The following is a 20139-nucleotide window of genomic DNA, read 5'->3' on the forward strand; positions in this document are numbered from 1 at the left end:
TAGGGTCATCAATATAAAAACAAGGGATTAGACTCTGCTTGCTCTCGGTGATTTGAATGTGCTATAAAAGTATTAATTGCCATTCATTCATCCCATGTGTTTATTGAGTGCCTACTCTGTGCCAAATACTTTATGAAAGTTAATTTTGATTATTTCAGGAACTCTGCCCCTGCAAAAAGTTTAGCTTTTTCAAGATCACAAAGTTGTTAAGTGGAGTCTGATAAACTGATTTCTCTCTCTTTTATTCCGACATGGCTCTGTGGCGGCACCTTCAACAATCAGTCACTGGATATAATTTTAATCTTAAGTTATCAAAAAGTTAAGGGGCGCCTGGGTGGCGCAGTTGGTTAAGCGTCCGACTTCAGCCAGGTCATGATCTCGCGGTCCGTGAGTTCGAGCCCCGCGTCAGGCTCTGGGCTGATGGCTCGGAGCCTGGAGCCTGTTTCCGATTCTGTGTCTCCCTCTCTCTCTGCCCCTCCCCCATTCATGCTCTGTCTCTCTCTGTCCCAAAAATAAATTAAAAACGTTGAAAAAAAAAAAAGTTAAATAATATGCCAGATATTCTATTTCAGGCCCCAGATTTTTGTTTTTAAGTACCTGGAAGTATTTTTTTTAGTTTTGCAAGTTAGTAGGTGATCAGACCAGCTGTCAATTCTCACAGATATCAGCACGACTTACACGCTTACTCCACCTTGCTCCATTATGTTATAATTGACACTTGGGAATGAAAGAGCTTAGCTTGCCAGAATTGTGTGGCACCTAAGACTAAACCAGGTACAAAGTGGAGTCTTGCAGGATCCCACTGGAAGTAAAGTAAATAACCTTTATCTCGTATATGGACTTTGTGTTGTATATTTTGAATGCTTAGGATCCTTTTAAGGTTACTTCTTCGTTCTGGGGCTGTGTTCCTGCTTTGGAGTTACGAGGCACTCGTCAGGCTACTGGTATACACAGCTATGGGATACTGCATTATCGTCTTCCTGGCATGTGCCGAAAAAGTAAAAATGTCCTTGGTATTTTCATTTTTAAAAAACCTAATAGCACTGATTTATAACTCAAGTTTTCTTCATTTGTTCCATAAAATTATGGTGTTAGGTTATAATTACAGTCCTAATATACACCAACTGCTGACACCTTTTTGCCTTAAATTTGCCATATAAAATTTTGTCTAGTAGCACGAACTTTGTTCTCTTGGAATGAGGTCAATTCTAAATAATTGTAGAGCCTGGTCATAGTAGGTGGGCAGTAAATATTGATTGAGTCAATGAATGGAAAGATAGATTGAAGGAGGAATGAGTGAATAAATGAATGAATATGATTGCTGTAATACATATGAATATATAATAAATATATGAATAGGATTGCTATAATTGACTTAGGTATTAGATATGGTAGTATCTGGCTTAGCTGGAAAAGTATCTTTGCTGCGTTTGCCTAGTCCTAGATGGTGTCATCTGTAAGGACCTAAGAAATCCTGTAGACACCATACCTTAACTGTCACTGTTTTCTTTTTATATCTCACCCTTACTTGCCATGCTTATTCTGCTACAATGTAGCCCAAATTATTATTCCAAATGCAAACTTTCTAGATAATTTAAATAGGTAAATATATCATGATTTATCTCAGATATTGATAATTAACCAGGGGAAAAATTATAGAGAAGGTAAACCTTATAATTCTTAGAATGGGGAGGATAGAGAAATGTTTGATGGCTAGAATAAGATGTGAGGAAAGTATAAAATGTTAATTTATGTTGATTCCATCACCTCCATCTTTTTTATATACTCTTTGTCTCTTCCACTAGCTCTAAGGCTCTTTGAAGACTGAAGTATGCCACTTATTTCTTTATATCATTTCATGGTGCCTACATACTTCTCTACAGTATATTCTCAATCAATGGTTTTCAATGACTACTCTCTGTAACCTTATAGCTTCAAGATTAGATGAAGTGTCAGATGTATAAACTCACCTTTCCATAATTATAGCATTTCTGCTTTAAGGGAGGTGCCCTTGATTCCTAGCTTTCCCAAATATAAAAAAAAAAAAATGAAATGTACTGGATAACAAATCAGAGAAAATGTATCTAATATATAGTTCAAGAAGAATTTTTTTTTTGACAAATATGCAGATTTTGTAAGTAAATTGATTGCAACAAGTATGTAGGTGTAACTTTTAGGTGCAATATTTTGGAGTTTCAAAGTGTAACACTGTTATATGTATTTCTAGAATATATTGTGAGGATAAACAGACCTTCTTACAGGACTGTGAGGACGATGGGGAGACAGCAGCTGGCGGGCGTCTTCTCCATCTCATGGAGGTAAGTGTAAGTTAAACCCTGGTAATCCTGCTCTCTGAGCCATAAAATTTTTCAATGAAACAGAGCTCCATTTAGGAATAAGTAAATCAGTTAGGCTACATGACATGAGATATATTTGGGATAACTAGTAGTTAATTTTTAAACCTTGAGAGAAACGTTTAACCACTTGATGTGGGGCAGAAAGCCCAAGGTTAATAACAAGCGCTGTGCTTGGAAGGTCTGGCAGTCATAAATGATAGAAGATTGTCTTCAACTCTAAAAAAGCATCTCCTTTTTGTTTTTCAACAATGTCATCCCTGTATTTTCTCTGTTCTGTCTTTGTGCATTTCTTGTTAGTTGGGTATTATTGGACCATCTGGATAGACCCAGAATATTGCTTTCTTCATTAACTTGTCCATCTCCTCACCTTATGTTCTAAGACATTTTCTTACCTGTCTTCCAAGATTTCTGTTGAATTAAAAATTTTTTTTAGCAATCATGTATTTAAGTTTTAACAGTTCTTTCTTGTTGGGGCATCTGACTGGCTCAGTCAGAAAAGCATGTGACTCTTGACCTTGGGGTCATGAGGTTGAGCCCTTTTTTATAATGTGTTGTTTTGGCTTTATGAATGCAATTTCTCTGAGAATAGTAATTAGAGGATTTTTTTTTAGATGTTCTCCCCTTTAAATTTTTCCTGGTCCATTTTAGTTTGTTTATCTTGTCCTTTCTCTTTCATGCTGCTGGATTTTCTTCATCTGTATGGTGATCATTGATCTTAATTGTCTATTAATTTTAAGAATAGATTGGTTTTTTTCCTAAGGTAGTTGCTATAGTTTCTTCTGTTACCGTATGTGGAGGTTTGTTTTCTAATCAGGCCGTTTCCATGATAGGAACTCTGTGTGGTCAGGCCTGTAGCCTGGTGGGCTTCATGTAAGAACAGCATTTGACAGATACCCAACTGAGGAAGACCTTGCTGGTAGGCCCCAGCAGTTACCCATGCAGCCTGAGTTCTTTCCACTGTTTTGTTCAGAAGCATGTTTTGGTTGTTGTTTGGCCTAGGGGCAAAAGGCTGCTTAAACTGAGCTATTTTGGTTGAATTCATGAAGAACTGGAACACAACCTGCATGAGTTCCCCTTCATTCTTCCCAGTTGCCCCACAGTTTGGAATTCGAGGACACTGTGGAGCACAGTGTTTGATTTCTAAATTCTGTCGCCTGAATTTTAGGAATCTCACTCTGCTCACTCGGGTGGTTCTGCCATTCAAGTCATAGGGAAATTTTATGTGCAGTTTAGAACTCGAATTTGTACATGTCTATGTGTATATCTAATTATGCTTCTGAAAATAACAGATTTTGAATGTGAGAAATGTCATGGTGGTAGTATCACGCTGGTACGGAGGAATTCTACTAGGACCAGATCGCTTTAAACATATCAACAACTGTGCCAGAAACATACTGGTGGAGAGAAACTACACAAATTCACCGGTGAGTGCTTATTGATACTATATAGAGTTTCTCACCATTGCCTATGAAAGTAGAAAAAAACCAAACCCAGACAGAAAATTAAGAATGAATCAGAGTGTTTGTGGTACACTGGGAAAACCTTTGGACTAGGAAATTGTAGACTTAGGTTCTAGTAAAAACAGTGTGGCCAGTTAGTTGTGTAACCTTGGGCAGATCACTCCATCCCTTTGAGCCTTAATTTCATAGATTCATACAGAATTTTATAAAAACTTTTAAGACCCAATTATTCTTCAGTCCCTAAATTGAGGCCAGGTGAGGTTGTGTAGCTAATGCTATGAGCTAGCTGTTCTTTAAACGTATGTGAAATTCCGGGGCGCCTGGGTGGCTCAGTCTGTTAGGCGTCTGACTTTGGCTCTGGTCATGATCTCACGGTGCCCCGCATCAGGCTCTGTGCTGACAGCTCAGAGCCTAGAACCTCTTTCAGATTCTGTGTCTCCCTCTCTCTGTGTCCCTCCCTGCTTGTACTCTGTGTCTCAAAAATAAATAAACGTTAAAAAAAAAAAATTAAACATATGTAAAATTCTGATATTCACTGTTAGTCTCAGAGTCCCTTCCCTCTCCCCTGGCATGCATTTGGATGTCTGCCCTTAAACTTTGAATTTTTTTTGTTTCATATTTTATAAACATGTTTATTTTATTTAAAGTTTTCTACCTTAACTTTGAAAAGTGCACAATAGATTAAATAGATTCAAACATAAATCTGTTAGATGAGTGTTTTCCTTGACTATCCTTGATTATTTTGGAAATATTAAAATAGACTATAAGTAAAAATGTCCCATAAAACAGAAAGATGATGTACCTGGAAGTAATTATATTTTCACTGTTCTGTTTATTCTGTATGATTAGACTTAAGGTTCCTAAGCCAGTATCTTGATATAAACTGGGAGATACTACATTGATTTATATCTTTTTTAGGAGGAATCATCTAAGGCTTTGGGAAAAAACAAAAAAGTAAAAAAAGACAAGAAGAGGAGTGAACATTAATACCTAAAATTATACAACAGGTTAATTTGCCTATAATTATACACAAATTCCACAGTCATCAAGGAATATTGTGCAGAGAGGATCCTGGACTGCTCAAGTCAGCCAATCCATTGTGGACACCAGCGTTACCTTTTCTTCTTTGGTTATATCATCTGCCAAAAATAGAGAACTTGTGATATATTCATGTGTATTTCAGGCTGCTTCAGAAGAATTAATTTGAACTTAATTGCCACTTCATCTAATCTTAGGAAGGTAACAGTTGTCCAGGGCAGTACCTGAATTAACTGTCCATTTCAGTACATGTCAAGTGCCTTTGTTAGGTGGGGAAGAAATGTCTCGAGAGGAATATAAATACCTGATATCTTGTCATCGGGATTCTCATAACGTTAAATGAATATTGCCTTTTACTGCTCTTTATGGCTTATTGGAATAGGAGCTCATTGCAGATTGATCTTGGAGAGTTTCTTCTTGTGATTTTGGTTCATAGGAAGTCACCTTGCATTTTATAGTGTTCATCACTGAGTAATGATTAAGCAAAAATCCAGGAGTATCCATCTGCAGTTATGTGCTGAAGCGATAATTCATCTGACATATTTGTTAGCACAAGTGTTATGCTTTGATTTCTGTCGCAAATTGGTGATTGTGAAATTTCAAAATGTGGTTTTTTGGCTTTTACTTTTTTTGATTCTTGTAATGCAAACCAGTAGATACGGAGTGTCAGTAGTCTCTTGCCCCTGAAACGTGTTAGTGTAATATTCTAGTTTTGGGTCTTTTCATATCCTGGGAGTACCTTTCTTGTGATCTTCATTGAGGAATTAGGACTACTGTAGAAGCTCTTCTGCAGTTAACGGGGCCTTTCTAGAAGGGGGTAGAGGTAGGAAAACAACACTGGTATGGGGTGGAGTGCATCATCGCATAGTTATGTAGGTATGCTCCAGCTGTCTTTCTCAACTCCTTGACTTTGGGGCGAAAAGGAGCAAACATTTTGGTTGGGAAAACAAAGAAAATCCCTCTTGTCCATTCTTACCAGATCTTCCTTAAGATCAGTGTTTTATGTTCCTTTCATCTGCAAGTTATGCTGTTTACCTCTAGACAATACATTTATCTTTGAGATCTAACAGTAAGTCATTAACTGTTCCCCTTCAGATATGATTGCAAACAATTATTGAGAGTCATTAATTGATTGCAGATTTGCCTGAGATTCTCTTCCAAAGGAAGGGGACAGAAATTAGGAGGCAACTTGGAATGGTGCTTGCATTATGGAAAGCATTGCAGAAAAGCAGACACAGATAGATAGCCTTTTCTGGTCTCTTGATGTCTTACCTTTAAAAGATCCAACAACCTTATTTGGTGTTTTTAATAAAAATTAGTAAATAGCTTTCCACTAGGATGGATTCTGAGAAATAAAATCCAAGTCATATTTGTTGTAAATATGTCTGATGTTGCCAGTGATGAAGAGTCATCGGAGGATGTGCTATATATATTTAGAACAGCTAGGTCAGATTCCATGAAAAGTATATCCAGTGTTATTAACTGTTAACTAAAGAAGTTGAAGACCATTAATTAACACTAAAATAATTTCACAATTTTAACACATTCTAACCTGTGAACAAAGATATAAAATAGGAAGAATTTGGTGCTGCAGAAAAATTGAATTAATTTTTCTGTAACACCAAATGTGAATTTCTTTCTTGCTGTTCATCTCAGTTGTTTAGGTCTTTATGGAAGACCTTTAATATCTGTGATCTCATTTTCCCTTATTTAAAAAAAATCTTATTTTTGCATCTTTCTATAAAATTATTAATCACATTTTCCTGACTAAAAAACCTAATCTCCTTTGCCTAAAGTCAGTTAGCTGGGAAGAAGAGATCCCAAAGTCTCTAATTCTGGAATCTGAGTTATTTACACCCAACCATTATGGACCCCTAGCTAATGAGAGCATCTTTTTCTCTATTTAAAATTTCTCTCTAGTAGAGGATTTTCAGATTCTCCATACAATTAATTTTCTATAGCCAGATCTATGCTGTGGCATATTTTGTAGTATATTGTGTTAGTTAAAAATATTCTCCATATGCCAGTTATGTAAGAGCAAGTAGCATCTACTTTTTACGTGGGAAAAGCAGTATGGTTTGGAGGTACATACCATGAAGCAGTCTGTTTGAAAAGAGTTACATCAAGCTAATCACACCCAAGAAAGAATAGCATGAAGCAGATACTGTTTGGCGGGCAGGTGAAATTTACTGAGAAAATTGTATAATCACCTCTAATTGTACTATCTAGAGATAACCATTATTAACATTTACTATGTACATCCTTCTATTTTTTTCCTGTGCATGATTTTGTATATATGGCTATTTTTCTTTCCATAAAAATGGTATTAAACTGTATATACTGTTTTGTATCCTGCATATTTCATATAGAAGCATACTGTTAACATTTTCCCATGTCAATAAATATTCTTCTATGGCTTAATTTCTTATGACTACATAGTATTCTGTCTTCTGGGTGTATCATACTATACTAACTGTTCTCCCATGTTTCCAATGTTTAAGTTTTTTTCAATTTTTTCGCTTAAATATTTATGAAAAACTAATCATTGTATGCAGATTTTTTGGTATTTGTCTCTGATTATTAGGAAAAATTCCTAGAAATAGAATTTCTTGGTCAAACATTTATACATTCTAATAGCTTGATTGGTTTAGCCAAATTGCTCTCTAGGAAAGGTTTATTGGTTAGACCTACATTAGCATTGTGTTAGAAGATACTTAGGATACCAAAGATGTGGGACAGTAGGGATTCTGGTAGAAAAAAATACCAGTATATTTTTAAATTGATCTTTTTTTGTTTTGAAATAATTATGGATTCACTAGAAGTTGAAAAATGCTCTCCCTACTAGTAACATCTTATATAACTATAGTATATTTATCAAAACCAAGAAACATATTCTGGATACAAGTTCTTTGCCAGGTAATTTGCAAATAATCTCCCATTTTGTTGCTTGTCTTTTCATTCTCTTGACTGTTTTTCACAGAGTAAAAGTATTTAATTTTGATGAGACATAATTGACCTTTTGTTTTGTTTTTAATCAAGAGTTTGGTGTTAGGTCTAAAGACTTTGCCTAAACCCAGGTCATAAAGATTTTTTTCTGTTCTCTTTTTAAAGTTTTAGAGGTTTTTTGTTTGTTTTTCATTCAGATCTGTTATCCATTTTTTGTTAATTTTTGTATAAGAGATTTAATTTGCAGTTCATTTCCATATGGATATCCAATTATGAGGGTGACTATTAAAAAAAAAATTTTTTTTTAACATTTATTCATTTTTGAGAGTCAGCACCAGCAGGGGAGGAGGAAAGAGAGAGGGAGACAACAGAATCGGAAGCAGGCTGCAGGCTCTGAGCTGTCAGCACAGAGCCTGAAACGGGGCTCAAACTCACAGAGTGTGAGATTGTGACCTGAGCTGAAGTCAGACGTTTAACCGACTGAGCCACCCAGGCACCCCAGGAGTGACTAAGTTTTTAAATTGAACTTCTTAATGAGTTTCACAAAATAAAGTTATATAACCAGCACTTAGGTTGGAAGGACACTACCGGCACTGCAGAATCCCCTTGCATCTCATCCCACATTAGCTGCTCTCCCTGCCACCTAACCATCTCCCTGACTTCTGACCCCAGAGGTTAATTTGGTCTGTTTTGACTTTAACATGAAGTGGAGTCACACAGTATGTATTCTTAACGTTTATTTATTTTTGAGAGCCAGAACGAGCAGGGGAGGAACAGAGAGAGAGGGAGACACAGAATCCGAAGCAAGCTCCAGGCTCTGAGCTGTCAGCACGGAGACCAACGTGGGGCTCAACCCACGAACTGTGAGATCATGACCTGAGCCGAAGTCAGTTGCTTAACCAACTGAGCCACCCAACCTCCCCTACACAGTATGTACTCTTGTTTGGACTCCTTTTGTTCCAACATTTTTTGAAATTCATCTGATTCTTGTATGTAGCAGTTATTTTATTCTTACCACTGTATAATATTCCATTGAGTGAACATGGCAGTTTATCAATTCTGTTTATGAGTATTTGGGTCTCCAGTCTGAGGCTGTTACAATTAGTGCTGTTACGATTATTCTCGTGCATGGCTTGTAGTCAACACATATACGCATTTCTGAAGCATATATACCTGGAAATGAATTTGCCAAGTCAGGATCCACGTATGTAGAGCTTTAGAGTACACCGCCCCAAGGTGTGCTGGTAAATTTTTTAACTCTCTCTGGGGTGGTTGCTCATCAATAACATTTGCCAGTTCCTGTGGTGTATATACTCCCACACCGTTCAATTCCAAGCTACCAAGGTGAAATCAACCTGCGGCAAACTTCCTGAAAACCTAGCAGTTGCTTCTTTGTGAGTTCCGGCACACATCACTCATGCTCCCAAGCAGTTTTCCAAAGCAGTTAAACCAATTTACACTCCTACCAGTAGTGAACAAAGTTCTAGTTGCTGCACATCCATATTTGGTATTACCTGACTTTCAATTTAATTATGCTGTGTGGTACATTGTGCCTTCAGTTTGTGGTCTTAATTTGCATTCCCCTGATGACTAATGAAATTGAATGCCTTTGGTTACTATAGTTTATACCTGAAATGACTGAGTAATCTTAAATGACACATGTCCCCCCTGCCAGCAGTGGAAATATTGGGGCTTGTTACCAAGTTGGTTCAGATACAGAGAAATCCGTTTACGGTTTTGCGTACCTGTGACATATTCTGTAAATTTCAGTACTCCAGCACTGTCCCACTGGTATATTCTCTGTGAATTTATCAGGGAACTTCATCTTTTTTGCTCTTAGATTCCTAATTTATAAACATGTAGATTATGATTCTTCCCTGACTGGGATATTATGGAGATGGGATATTATGGATATTAAATGGGATGCCTTCCACGGTGCTTAGTATGTGATAAGCATAATATCACAACATATAAAAACCATTCTTAGCTCAGGGGCCAGACTATGGTCTGTGAGCAATGGTTTGCCAACCCCCTGGTGTAGACCAGGTAAAAAAGAGAAAGAAAGGCAAGTCAAAAATTGTAACGCTTACAGATAGGATTTTGGTTTCTGAACCTATAGGGAAGAGTTTTTTTGTTACATTTTGTTTTCCCATTTAGCCCCACTTTTGAGTTACATACTGTTTAGGGTCATGATAAAGTTAATTCATATATCAGGACCCACCAAATGGGGACTGCCCCAGTAGTACAACCCATGTCATAGATCTAAACATAGGTCTGTCTGCACTTACGGGAAATGCCTCTCAAGGAAACTCAGCTTATATCAATCATAGTCCTCCAACTCAGCTTTAGCTATCTTACCCTACTCTAAACAGTAGGACCTGCTGGCCTTATAAGGAATCGGACCTCCTAGCCATGTTTCTGTCTTACCTCTCCTAATATTCTATAAAACTCACTCTTGCCCAAAATTCCTTGCCAAGAATGCTTTACTGGTTGTCAGGCACTGTACTCCCCTAACCTGTGGATTATTGTTCTTTGAATAAAGGACATCAAACTCATTACCAGATTGTATTATTGTCATTCGACAGACAAGAGATAAATCACAACTATGTGTTTGTAATTAAGGAGAATTAGATTTGCAAGTCAGAGCTGGATTTAAATTTTGGTTCTGTTCCTTGGACATGGAAGCCATCTTGGACAACTTACTTAACTTCTTTGAGCTTTATTTTTCTCATCTGTAAAATGGGGCAAATAATCCTTCCTCATAGGACTTTTGGAGGGTTGAATGAAATAAGATCGTGTGTGAAATGCCACTAAAGTTTCACACAAAGGAGGAGCTTAATGTTTCTTGTAAAAGAAGTGAAATCAGATTGATCTGAAATCAGTAAGATATTGGTGCTGAAGTGTAGCTGAATATGCCACCTGAAATATGCCTCTTTGGCATAAGGATTAGTTTGAGCTAATTATTTCAGGAAACTGCAGACATAGCAGAAGTTCTGAAGACTAAGAAAAAGTTACCTTTTTGTAATGGAAATCTACATTTATAAAGGAAATTTACATTAGAAAGGGGGCCTGTACCAGAAAGAGAGCTATTACCATATACAACTTTTTCACCTGTGTCTTATCTGCATGTCTACCCTGCAAAGGGCAACCTTTGCTTACCAATCATTTCCTCCTCCCACCTTCCCATAAATTACCTCCTCTCCCCTCTCCCCCCCAACATCTTTTTTGTCTTTAGATTAAGATGGTATTTAAGATAGTGGCTTGGATCGTCTCGGGAGTTTTAGTTATTTTTCCTGGGTATCTCCCACACATATATGAGGCATACATGTTAATAAACTTCTGCTTGTTTTTCTTTTGTCAATCTGTTTTTTTATTACAGGAAGCAAAGTACTTGAACAGATATTTATCCAAAGAATGTATACAAATGGCACATGAACAGATGCTCAATATCATTAATCGTTAGGGAAATGCAAATCAAAACCATAATGAGAAATCTCATCATACCCATTAAGATGGCTGCTATGAAAAAAACAAACAAACACAAAATAACAAGTGTTGGCAAAGGTGTGGAGATATTGGAACCCTTGTGCCTGCTGGTAGGAATGTAAAATGGTACAGCCACTAGGGATAACAATATAGTGATTCCTCAAAAAATTAAAACAGAATTACCGTACAATACCCCAATTTCAATTCTGGGTATATACCTCAAGAAACTGAAAGCAGGGTCTTGAAGAAATACTTGTACATCTATGATCATAGCAGTATTATTTACAAAAGCCAAAAGGTAAAAGCAACCCAAATGTCCATCAACAGATAAATAGATACACAAAATGTGTTATATACATTCAGTGGTATATTATTCATCCTTAGAAAGGAAGGCAATTCTGACACGTGCTACAACATGGATAAAACTTGAGGATATTACTCTAAGTGAGTGAAATAATCCAGTCACAAAAGGACAAATACTGTATGATTCTACTTACATGAGGTACCTACAGTCATTGAATTCATAGAGACACAAAGTAGAATGGTGGTTGCCAGGGGCTGAGAAGAAGGGAAAATGGGAAATTGTTGGTAATGGGTGTAGAGTTTCAGTTTCGCATGACGAAGAGTTCTGGAGATTGGTTGGTACAACAGTATGAATATACTTAACACCACTGAATGGCACACTTAAAAATGGTTAACATAGCAAATCTTAAGTTATGTGTCTTTTGCCACAATTAAAAAAAATAGTAATAGGACCCTATATAGTATAGGGTAGACTTCACTTTGTTCTAACTGTTGTAAGGTGATGTGGAAAGCAGGAAGAAAGCTGCAGTGGGAGTAGCTGATGGAAGTTGTCCGGAGGCATGCACAGGGCTGATCGATGTAAGAAAAAAATACCAACTGAAATAAACGTTCTGGGGAATTGCATTGGTGGGAGGACCTACCCTTTATAGTTCATTGTTTTACTATAAGTTTATTGAAAACTTTTGTTTAGAGGAAATGAAAGTTTGGTGTGTGGCTGGGGTGCAGGGGACTGGAGAAAGAATCTTATGAGATGAAACAGAAAAGGTAGGCAAAATGAGTCAGGTAGAATCTTGTAGACCTTGATAAGATCTTTTTTTTTCTTTTCTTTTTTTTTTTTAAACATGAAATTTATTGTCAAATTGGTTTCCATACAACACCCAGTGCTCATCCCAACAGGTGCCCTCCTCAATGCCCATCACCCACTGTCCCCTCCCTCCCACCCCCCATCAACCCTCAGATTGTTCTCAGTTTTTAAGAGTCTCTTATGGTTTGGCTCCCTCCCTCTCTAACTTTTTTTTTTTCCTTCCCTTCCCCCATGGTCTTCTGTTAAGTTTCTCAGGATCCACACAAGAGTGAAAACATACGGTATCTGTCTTTCTTTCTTTGTATGACTTATTTCACTTAGCATAATACTCTCCAATTCCATCCATATTGCTACAAAAGGCCGTATTTCATTCTTTCTCATTGCCATGTAGTATTCCATTGTGTATATAAACCACAATTTCTTCCCTGAGAAGATCTTAAAAAGAGCAATGTGAAACAACGAAAGGATTTTAAGCAGAAGAGTGACTCAATCAGATTTGTCTTTCAAGAAGAGAACCTTAGTTGCTCTGGTAGAAAATGGATTGAAAATCAACAAGAGTGGATAATGGAAAACATTTAAGAGGCTATTGTAGTAATAAAGAGATAACGGTAGTTTGGATTAGGATAATGGCAATGGAGATGAAACTATGTAGATGAATTTGAAAAACATTTAGGAAGCAAACTTAGAATCTGCTGATGAATTGGGTAACAGGATGAGCCATTGGCATGGATCCATATTATGATACTCTCATAAATATACCTCTTGAAATTTCTTTCTTTTTCTTTGGTATTCCTATTCCTAGGCTTTTGTGAGTTGCCTGTGATACACATGTTTGCCATCCCTCAACACAGGGATGAGAAATGTATGGCATTATTTCCAAAATGGGAATATCACAGAATTTCATTGGCATATGACAATTTCTAAGAATTGTTTTTAACTTTAATTCATGTTTCATTTGACTTATTAATTTGTAAATTAGTTATATATCCTAATCAGGATGAACAAATAACTGGAGAAAGTATGGGTTTTGTTTGTTTTGATTTTTAATAATTTGAATTTCCTTTGGCTGTTATTTTGAGGGACTGGAAAAACTAAATTTGGCTTTGCTAATATGATTGTATGGTACCTATCTACTGATAACAAAATCTATGTCTCATTGAAACTACTGAGTGAAGTCATAAAACTGTGTTTACAATATACATTTACAGTTAATCCAAGTCCTCTTTCAAATAACAGTCTACTATTTCATGTACCCCTGGGTAGTATGAGTATTCTATAATAACAAAATAATCCTAATTCCTCCCATCTGTCCCTAATGTCATTGCTGTCATTCATTTCATTTACAAATAAGCGTATATAAGACTGGATATGATATCTACATAAGCATACATAATCAAATATGTTATTGGTATTATTTTTTTTAAACAAACTATTATCTGTTAGATCAATTAAGAATTAGAAATATATGAGGTGTCGGGGTGGCTCAGTCAGTTAAGTGTTCCACTCTTGATTTTGGCTCCGGACATGATCTCACAATTTGTGAGGTCGAGCCCTGCATTGGGCTCTGTGCTGTTAGCATGGAGCCTGCTTGGGATTCTCTCTCCCTCTCTCTCTCTCTGCCCCTCCTCCACTTGCTCTCTCTTTCTCTCTCAAAATAAATAAACATTTAAAAATGAATTAAAAAAATGTTTTGTTTTCTTTTTTTTTTACCCTCACTTATTCCTTCTTCGATGCTCTTCTTTAGCTTAGGTAGATCCAAGTTTCTGACCTCTTTCTTTCTCTCTAAAAAACTTTTTTTTTTTTAATGTTTATTTATTTTGAGATTGAAAGAGAGAGAGAAAGCAAGCCGAGGGACAGAGAGAGAGAGAGATGGAGGGAGAAAATCCCAAGCAGGACCCATGCTGCCCGCACAGAGCCCGACATGGGGCTCGAACCCACAAACCGTGAGACCATGACCCGAGCCGAAATCAAGAGTCAGACAATCAACTGACTGAGCCACCCAGGCGCCCCTAAAAAACTTTTAATATTTCTGCAAGGCAGGTCTACTGGCAACAAATTCCCTCAATTTTTGTTTATCTGAGAGAGTCTATTTCTCCTTCACTTTTGAAGGATAATTTTGTAGGGTACAGGATTCTAGGTTGGTGGGTTTTTCTCTCAACACTAAAATATTTCACTCTCATCTTGCTGGCATGATTTCTGGGAAGTTGGATGTAATTCTTGTCTTTGTTCTTTTATAGGTAAGGTAGTTTTTTCCTCTGAAATTCTATCAGGATTTTTTCTTTACCTTTCATTTTCTGAAAGTTTGAAATAATATGCTTAGGTGTAGTCTTTTGAGTATTTATTCAGGTTGGTGTTCTCTAAGGTTCCTGGATCTATGGTTTAGTGTCTGACATTTGGGGAAATTCTCAGTCATTGATGTTTCAAATATTTCTTCTGTTCCTTTCTCTCTTCTTCTGGTATTCTCACTATGCATATGTTAATCGTTTGTAGTCAGCCCACAGGCCTTGGATATTCTTTTCTTTATTTCAGTTGTTGTTCTTTTTGCTTTTGGTTTTCTAGGATTCTATTGACATAACCTTTAGCTCAGAGATTCTTTTTTCAGTCATGTCCAGTTTACTAACTAGCCCAGTTTTCTACAGTGTTTTTTTTATCTCTAGCATTTATTTTTGGTTCTTTCTTAGGATTTCCACTTCTCTGCTTATATTCCTTGTTTGTTCTTTTCTTTCTTTCTCTCTTTTTAAAAACTGCAGTATAATCAACATATAACATTATGTTAGTTTTAGGTGTACAACATAATGATTTGAAATTTGTATATATTGCAAAACAATCACCACAGTAAGTCTGGTTAATATACATTACCATAAGTATTTTTTTTCTTCTGATGATAACTTAAGATTTACTCTTTTAGCAAATTTCAAAATTTTTTTTTTTTTTTAATATATGAAATTTACTGTCAAATTGGTTTCCATACAACACCCAGTGCTCATCCCAAAAGGTGCCCTCCTCAATACCCATCACCCACCCTGCCCTCCCTCCCACCCCCCTCAAATATTATTAACTATAGTCATCATGCTGTACATTACATCTCCATGACTTACATAACTGCAATATTGTACCTTTTGACCTCCTTTACCCATTTTGGCCACCTCTTCCCAGTCCCCACCTCAGGAACCACCTATCTGTCCTCTGTATCTATGAGCTTGGCTTTTGTCATTGTTATTTTGTTTTGTCTTTTTTTTTTTTTTAGGTTCCACAAAGAAATGAAAGCATACGGTATTTGTATTTCTGTGTCTTATTTATTTCACTTGACATAATACCCTCAAGGTCCATCCATAGTTTCACAAATGTCAAGATTTCATTCTGAATGATATTCCATTGTATGTATGTTTATACACCACATTTTCTTTTTTAACGTTTATTTATTTTGAGAGACAGAGAGAGCATGAGTGAGGGAAGTGCAGAGAAAGAGGGAGACAGAATTTGAAGCAGGCTCCAGGCTCTGAGCTGTCAGCAAAGAGCCTGACGTGGGGCTCGAGCTCACGGACCGTGAGATCATGACCTGAGTCAAAGTCAGATGCTTAACCGACTGAGCCACCCAGGTGCCTCTACACCACATTTTCTTTTTGATTCATCCATCAGTGGACACCTAGGTTGCTTCCATATCTTGGCTATTATAAATAATGCTTCTATGAACATGGAGGTACATACATCTTTTCAAGTTAGTGTTTGCCCATTTGTTCTTGCATACTGCCTGCATTATCCAGAGCCCTTCTCATACTCTTCATAGTTGTTTTAAATTCCCAGTTTGATAATTCCAACATCGCTGCCATTTCTGGTTCTGATGCTCACTCATGTTATTCAAATTGTGTTTTTCGCCTTTTGGTATGTCTTGTAATTTTTTTTTCTTGATAGCCAGACATGATGCACTGAGTAAAAAGAACTGCTTTATATAGGCCTTTAGTGATGTGACAATGAGGTGTCAGGAGAGGGGAAGCATTCTATAGTCCTATGATTACATCTCAGTCTTTTCGTGAGCCCATGCCTCTGGACTGTGAACTGTAAAAGTATTTCTTACTCTCCTCCATTAGGTGGGACAAGATGGCTGGAGTGGGCTGGAGTTGGGTGTTTCCCTTCCCCAAGATCTGTTAGGCTCTGATCTAACCCCAACAGGTTGGGTTCTGGTTAACTAGTTTCCCCCTGAGGGCAGGCCTTGTTAAGAACAGAGTGCTCTGGCATATTTCAAAATGGTTTCTTTTTCTCTCCCCCTGCTGGAAGTATAAGGGATTTTTCTGATATTTGCACTGGGAACTTGGTCGAACTCTTGGAAACAAATCTCGTAATATTGTAGGGTCCTCCCTGTGACTGGATCCCCCTGGAATTTTACACTGTGAGTTAACTTCCCTGATCCTCTAACAATTCATCAATTACAGTTCATGGTTTTGCACCCTGGCACCAGTTCGTTAGTGTTTTCTGTTTTCAGACCTTCTGCTTTGATAACTCATAACTCTGTATATTTGCCCGGCTGTCTTTCCAGTCTTGGCGATAGCAGTTTGCCCTGTGTCCCTCCCTCTCTTATGGATCCAAGAAGAGTTGCTTTTTCAGCCTGTTCAGCTTTTTCATCATTAGGATGGAGTGGTGAATTCCAAGTTCCTTACATGTGGAACCAGAAGTTCTAAGACCATGTTTGTATATGTTACCTAACTTATTTAAGTATAATCATAATGACCACATTTTAAATGAAGTTCTATGCTTAAGACTGAAAACTCATGCTGCTCAGTTTTGTCATCTGCCAATTATGCTGTTGTGCTATTAAATTTTTTTTTTACAAGAGCTTAAACAAATGTATGTTGTTTGAATGCTAAAATGTCATTTCATATTGACCTTAAATGCTGGTGAGTTTTCTTTTTAATATTGGCTTCCCTAGTGATTTTATGTCTTAAACCATAAAATTCTATTTCACAAGCTTGAAATATACTTTATTTGATGTTTGAGATACAAAGATATTGTTAAACTGAATAGAAAATAAAGAAGAGTATGGTCCTGGCATAGGAATAGACATAAAGATCAATGGACTAGTATTGAGAATCAAGAAATAAACACATACATTTATGGTCAGTTGATATTCTACAAGGATTGCAAGGCAATTCAATGGGTTAAAAAGTAACTTTTCCAACAAATAACATCAACTTGATATTCACATGCAAAACAATGAAATTGCATCCATACCTCACACCATATATGAAAGTTAGCTCAAATGTATCAAAGACCTAAATATAAAACTAAAACTATAAAACTCACAGAAGAAAACATAATAGTAAATCTTCATAACCTTGGATTAGATAATGGTTTCTTAGCTGTGACACCATGAGTGTAAGCAATTAAAAAAATCAGTTGGAATTCATCAAAATTAAAAACTTCTGTGCTTCAAAAGATATTATTAAGAAAGTGAAAATAACACACAGAATGGGAGTAAATATTTGCAAATTATATCTGATAAGGATCTAGTAGCCAGAATATATAAAGAAGTCTTTTTTTTTAATGTTTATTTATTCTTGAGAGAGCGAGAGAGAGAGTGAGCAGGGAAAGGAGAGAGAGAGAGGGAGACACAGAATCTGAAGCAGGCTCCAAGCCTGATGTGGGGCTCGAACTCACAAACTGAAATCATGACCTAAGCCGAAGTCATACACTTAACCCACCAAGCCACCCAGGCCCCCCTATAAAGAAGTCTTAAAATTCAACAACAAATAATGCAAAATAGCCTCAGGAAGAAAAGAGTCTGGTCCTTCTACTTCCTCTTCATCCCTAAATGTAAACCTGCTGGTAAGACTCTGCATGGTGATGATTTTAGTCTCCTGTTTGTTAAAGGAGATGGGCTGTGTTGGAGACCGGCAGAATTCTGCAGGGTAAGGTTAAGTCTCTTGTTGTGTCCCTCTTCACATTAGCAAGATGAATCTTTTTTTTTTTTTTTTAGTTGATTTATTTATTTTTAGAGAAAGAGAGAGTGCACGCAGACTTGAGCACAGGGTGGGCAAAGGGAAAGGGAGAGAGAATTCCAAGCAGGATCCACACTGTCAGCACAGAGCCTGATGTGGGGCTCTATCCCACGAACTGTAAGACCTGAGCTGAAATCAGAAGTTGGATGCTTAACTGACTGAGCCACCCAGGAACCCCACAAGATGAATCTTTAACAGTCACTACATGAGGTAAGGTGATATTTATTTCTATTCTTAGCTATATAAGCATAATTAGTGGCTTAAGTTAAAGGATCTAAATAATTCCAAAAGACCTTAGATCACTGGTCACAGTTCACTAAAAAAAGTTACTTAAATTCATTATTTAGTAGCAAATTGCTAATTGATATATGAAAATCTCTAGATGTTTAACAATCTTGATTAAAAGGGTTTAATCATGGGGCACCTTGGGTGGCTCAGTCAGTGGAGCATCTGATTTTGACTCAGGTCATGATCTCACAGCTTGTGATTTGAGCCCCACATCAGGATCTGTGCTGATAGCTTGGAGCCTGGAGTCTGCTTCAGATTCTGTTTCTGTCTCTCTGCCCCTCCCCCACTCACGCTCTGTCTCCCTCTCAAAAATAATTAAACGTTAAAAAAAATTTTTTTAAAAGGGTTTAATCATGACTTTCTGAATGTTAAAGTCCGTGATTATTAAACAGTCTCTGTGAATAGGTTCTTTTGAATGGTGAACTCACCTGTGAAGATTACTGATGATAGCTACTAGGATTTATTTATATATATTTATTTTTATTTACAGAACTCGAATTTTTAAAGTATCGTAAATACTTTAAAAAGAATCCTTGGACATACATCAGAAGGATAGAAAAGGAAGGGGCCTGCCACACAAGTTACAGCGACTTGACACCAGTAAATTTAAATAAATGTAAACAGAGTACCTAGAATGGAATTCTGAGCTATGCACCTAGTCAACTCTCTGCTCACACAAGGTAAGAAAGGATGAAATCTTGCCCAACATAATTTGTCATTATTCTTTTTCTTAAATGTTACCTACCTGGCAGTCCACTTCCATGAAAGCAATTCCCTACAACCTCAGACCACAAGGCAAGCTCTCCAAAGTCTGTTGGATTGCTTTCTCTTCCCACATGAAATTACAAGAAAAAAAAAAAGTCCAGATTACCACACTTTGTCCATAAAATAAATCCTTGTTTACCTTATGAGCCAACCCACTCAGTGCCCCTTTACAATCTTATCTATACTGCTTATAGTCATCTTGTTTACTTTTGTACCTTGTCTTCTACTACAAAGTCAGCAGTGTATTTATCAACCTTTCTTTCCTTCCTCTTCACACTGAATGCTCTTTAGAGTCTCCAATTTAGAGACTGGAATTAAGAAATTACATTAAACCGGTGCTGCATTGCTTTTTTAATAGAAAGGCCTTGAAAGTTGTCCAAACATAAAAACTGGCTAGTTTTGGGGCGCCTGGAGGGCTCAGTCAGTTAAGTGTCTGACTTTGGCTCAGGCCATGATCTCATAGTTTGTGAGTTCAAGCCCTGCATCTGGCTCTGTGCTGACAGCTCAGAGCCTGGAGCCTTCTTCAGATTCTGTGTCTCCCTCTCACCTGCCCCTCCCCTGCTGATGCTCTGTTTCTGTCTGTCTCTCTCTCAAAAATGAATAAACATTAAAAAAAATTTTTTTTAAATCCTGGCTAGTTTTGGAAGGGACTTTGTAATTGTGGAAGAATGTAAAAAGTCCTAATACCTTGGGGCGCC

General features: G+C 37.0%; 1 protein-coding gene across 3 annotated transcripts in view; it reads left to right on the forward strand.

The window, feature by feature from the left end:
• Positions 1-7276, forward strand: part of IMPACT (impact RWD domain protein) — a 30367-nt gene extending 23091 nt beyond the window's left edge. For all 3 annotated transcript variants that reach the window (XM_060613473.3, XM_060613474.3, XM_060613475.3), the window contains exons 9-11: positions 2228-2318; positions 3647-3781; positions 4736-7276. In XM_060613473.3, the coding sequence (XP_060469456.1) occupies positions 2228-2318; positions 3647-3781; positions 4736-4804 (295 nt within the window). In that variant the 3' untranslated portion in view covers positions 4805-7276. The remainder of the gene's footprint in view (positions 1-2227; positions 2319-3646; positions 3782-4735) is intronic.
• The last annotated feature ends 12863 nt before the right edge of the window (positions 7277-20139 follow it).

This window comes from Panthera onca, chromosome D3 (assembly GCF_046562875.1).
Source record: "Panthera onca isolate mPanOnc1 chromosome D3, mPanOnc1 haplotype 2, whole genome shotgun sequence".
Classification (NCBI taxonomy): Eukaryota; Metazoa; Chordata; class Mammalia; order Carnivora; family Felidae; genus Panthera; species Panthera onca.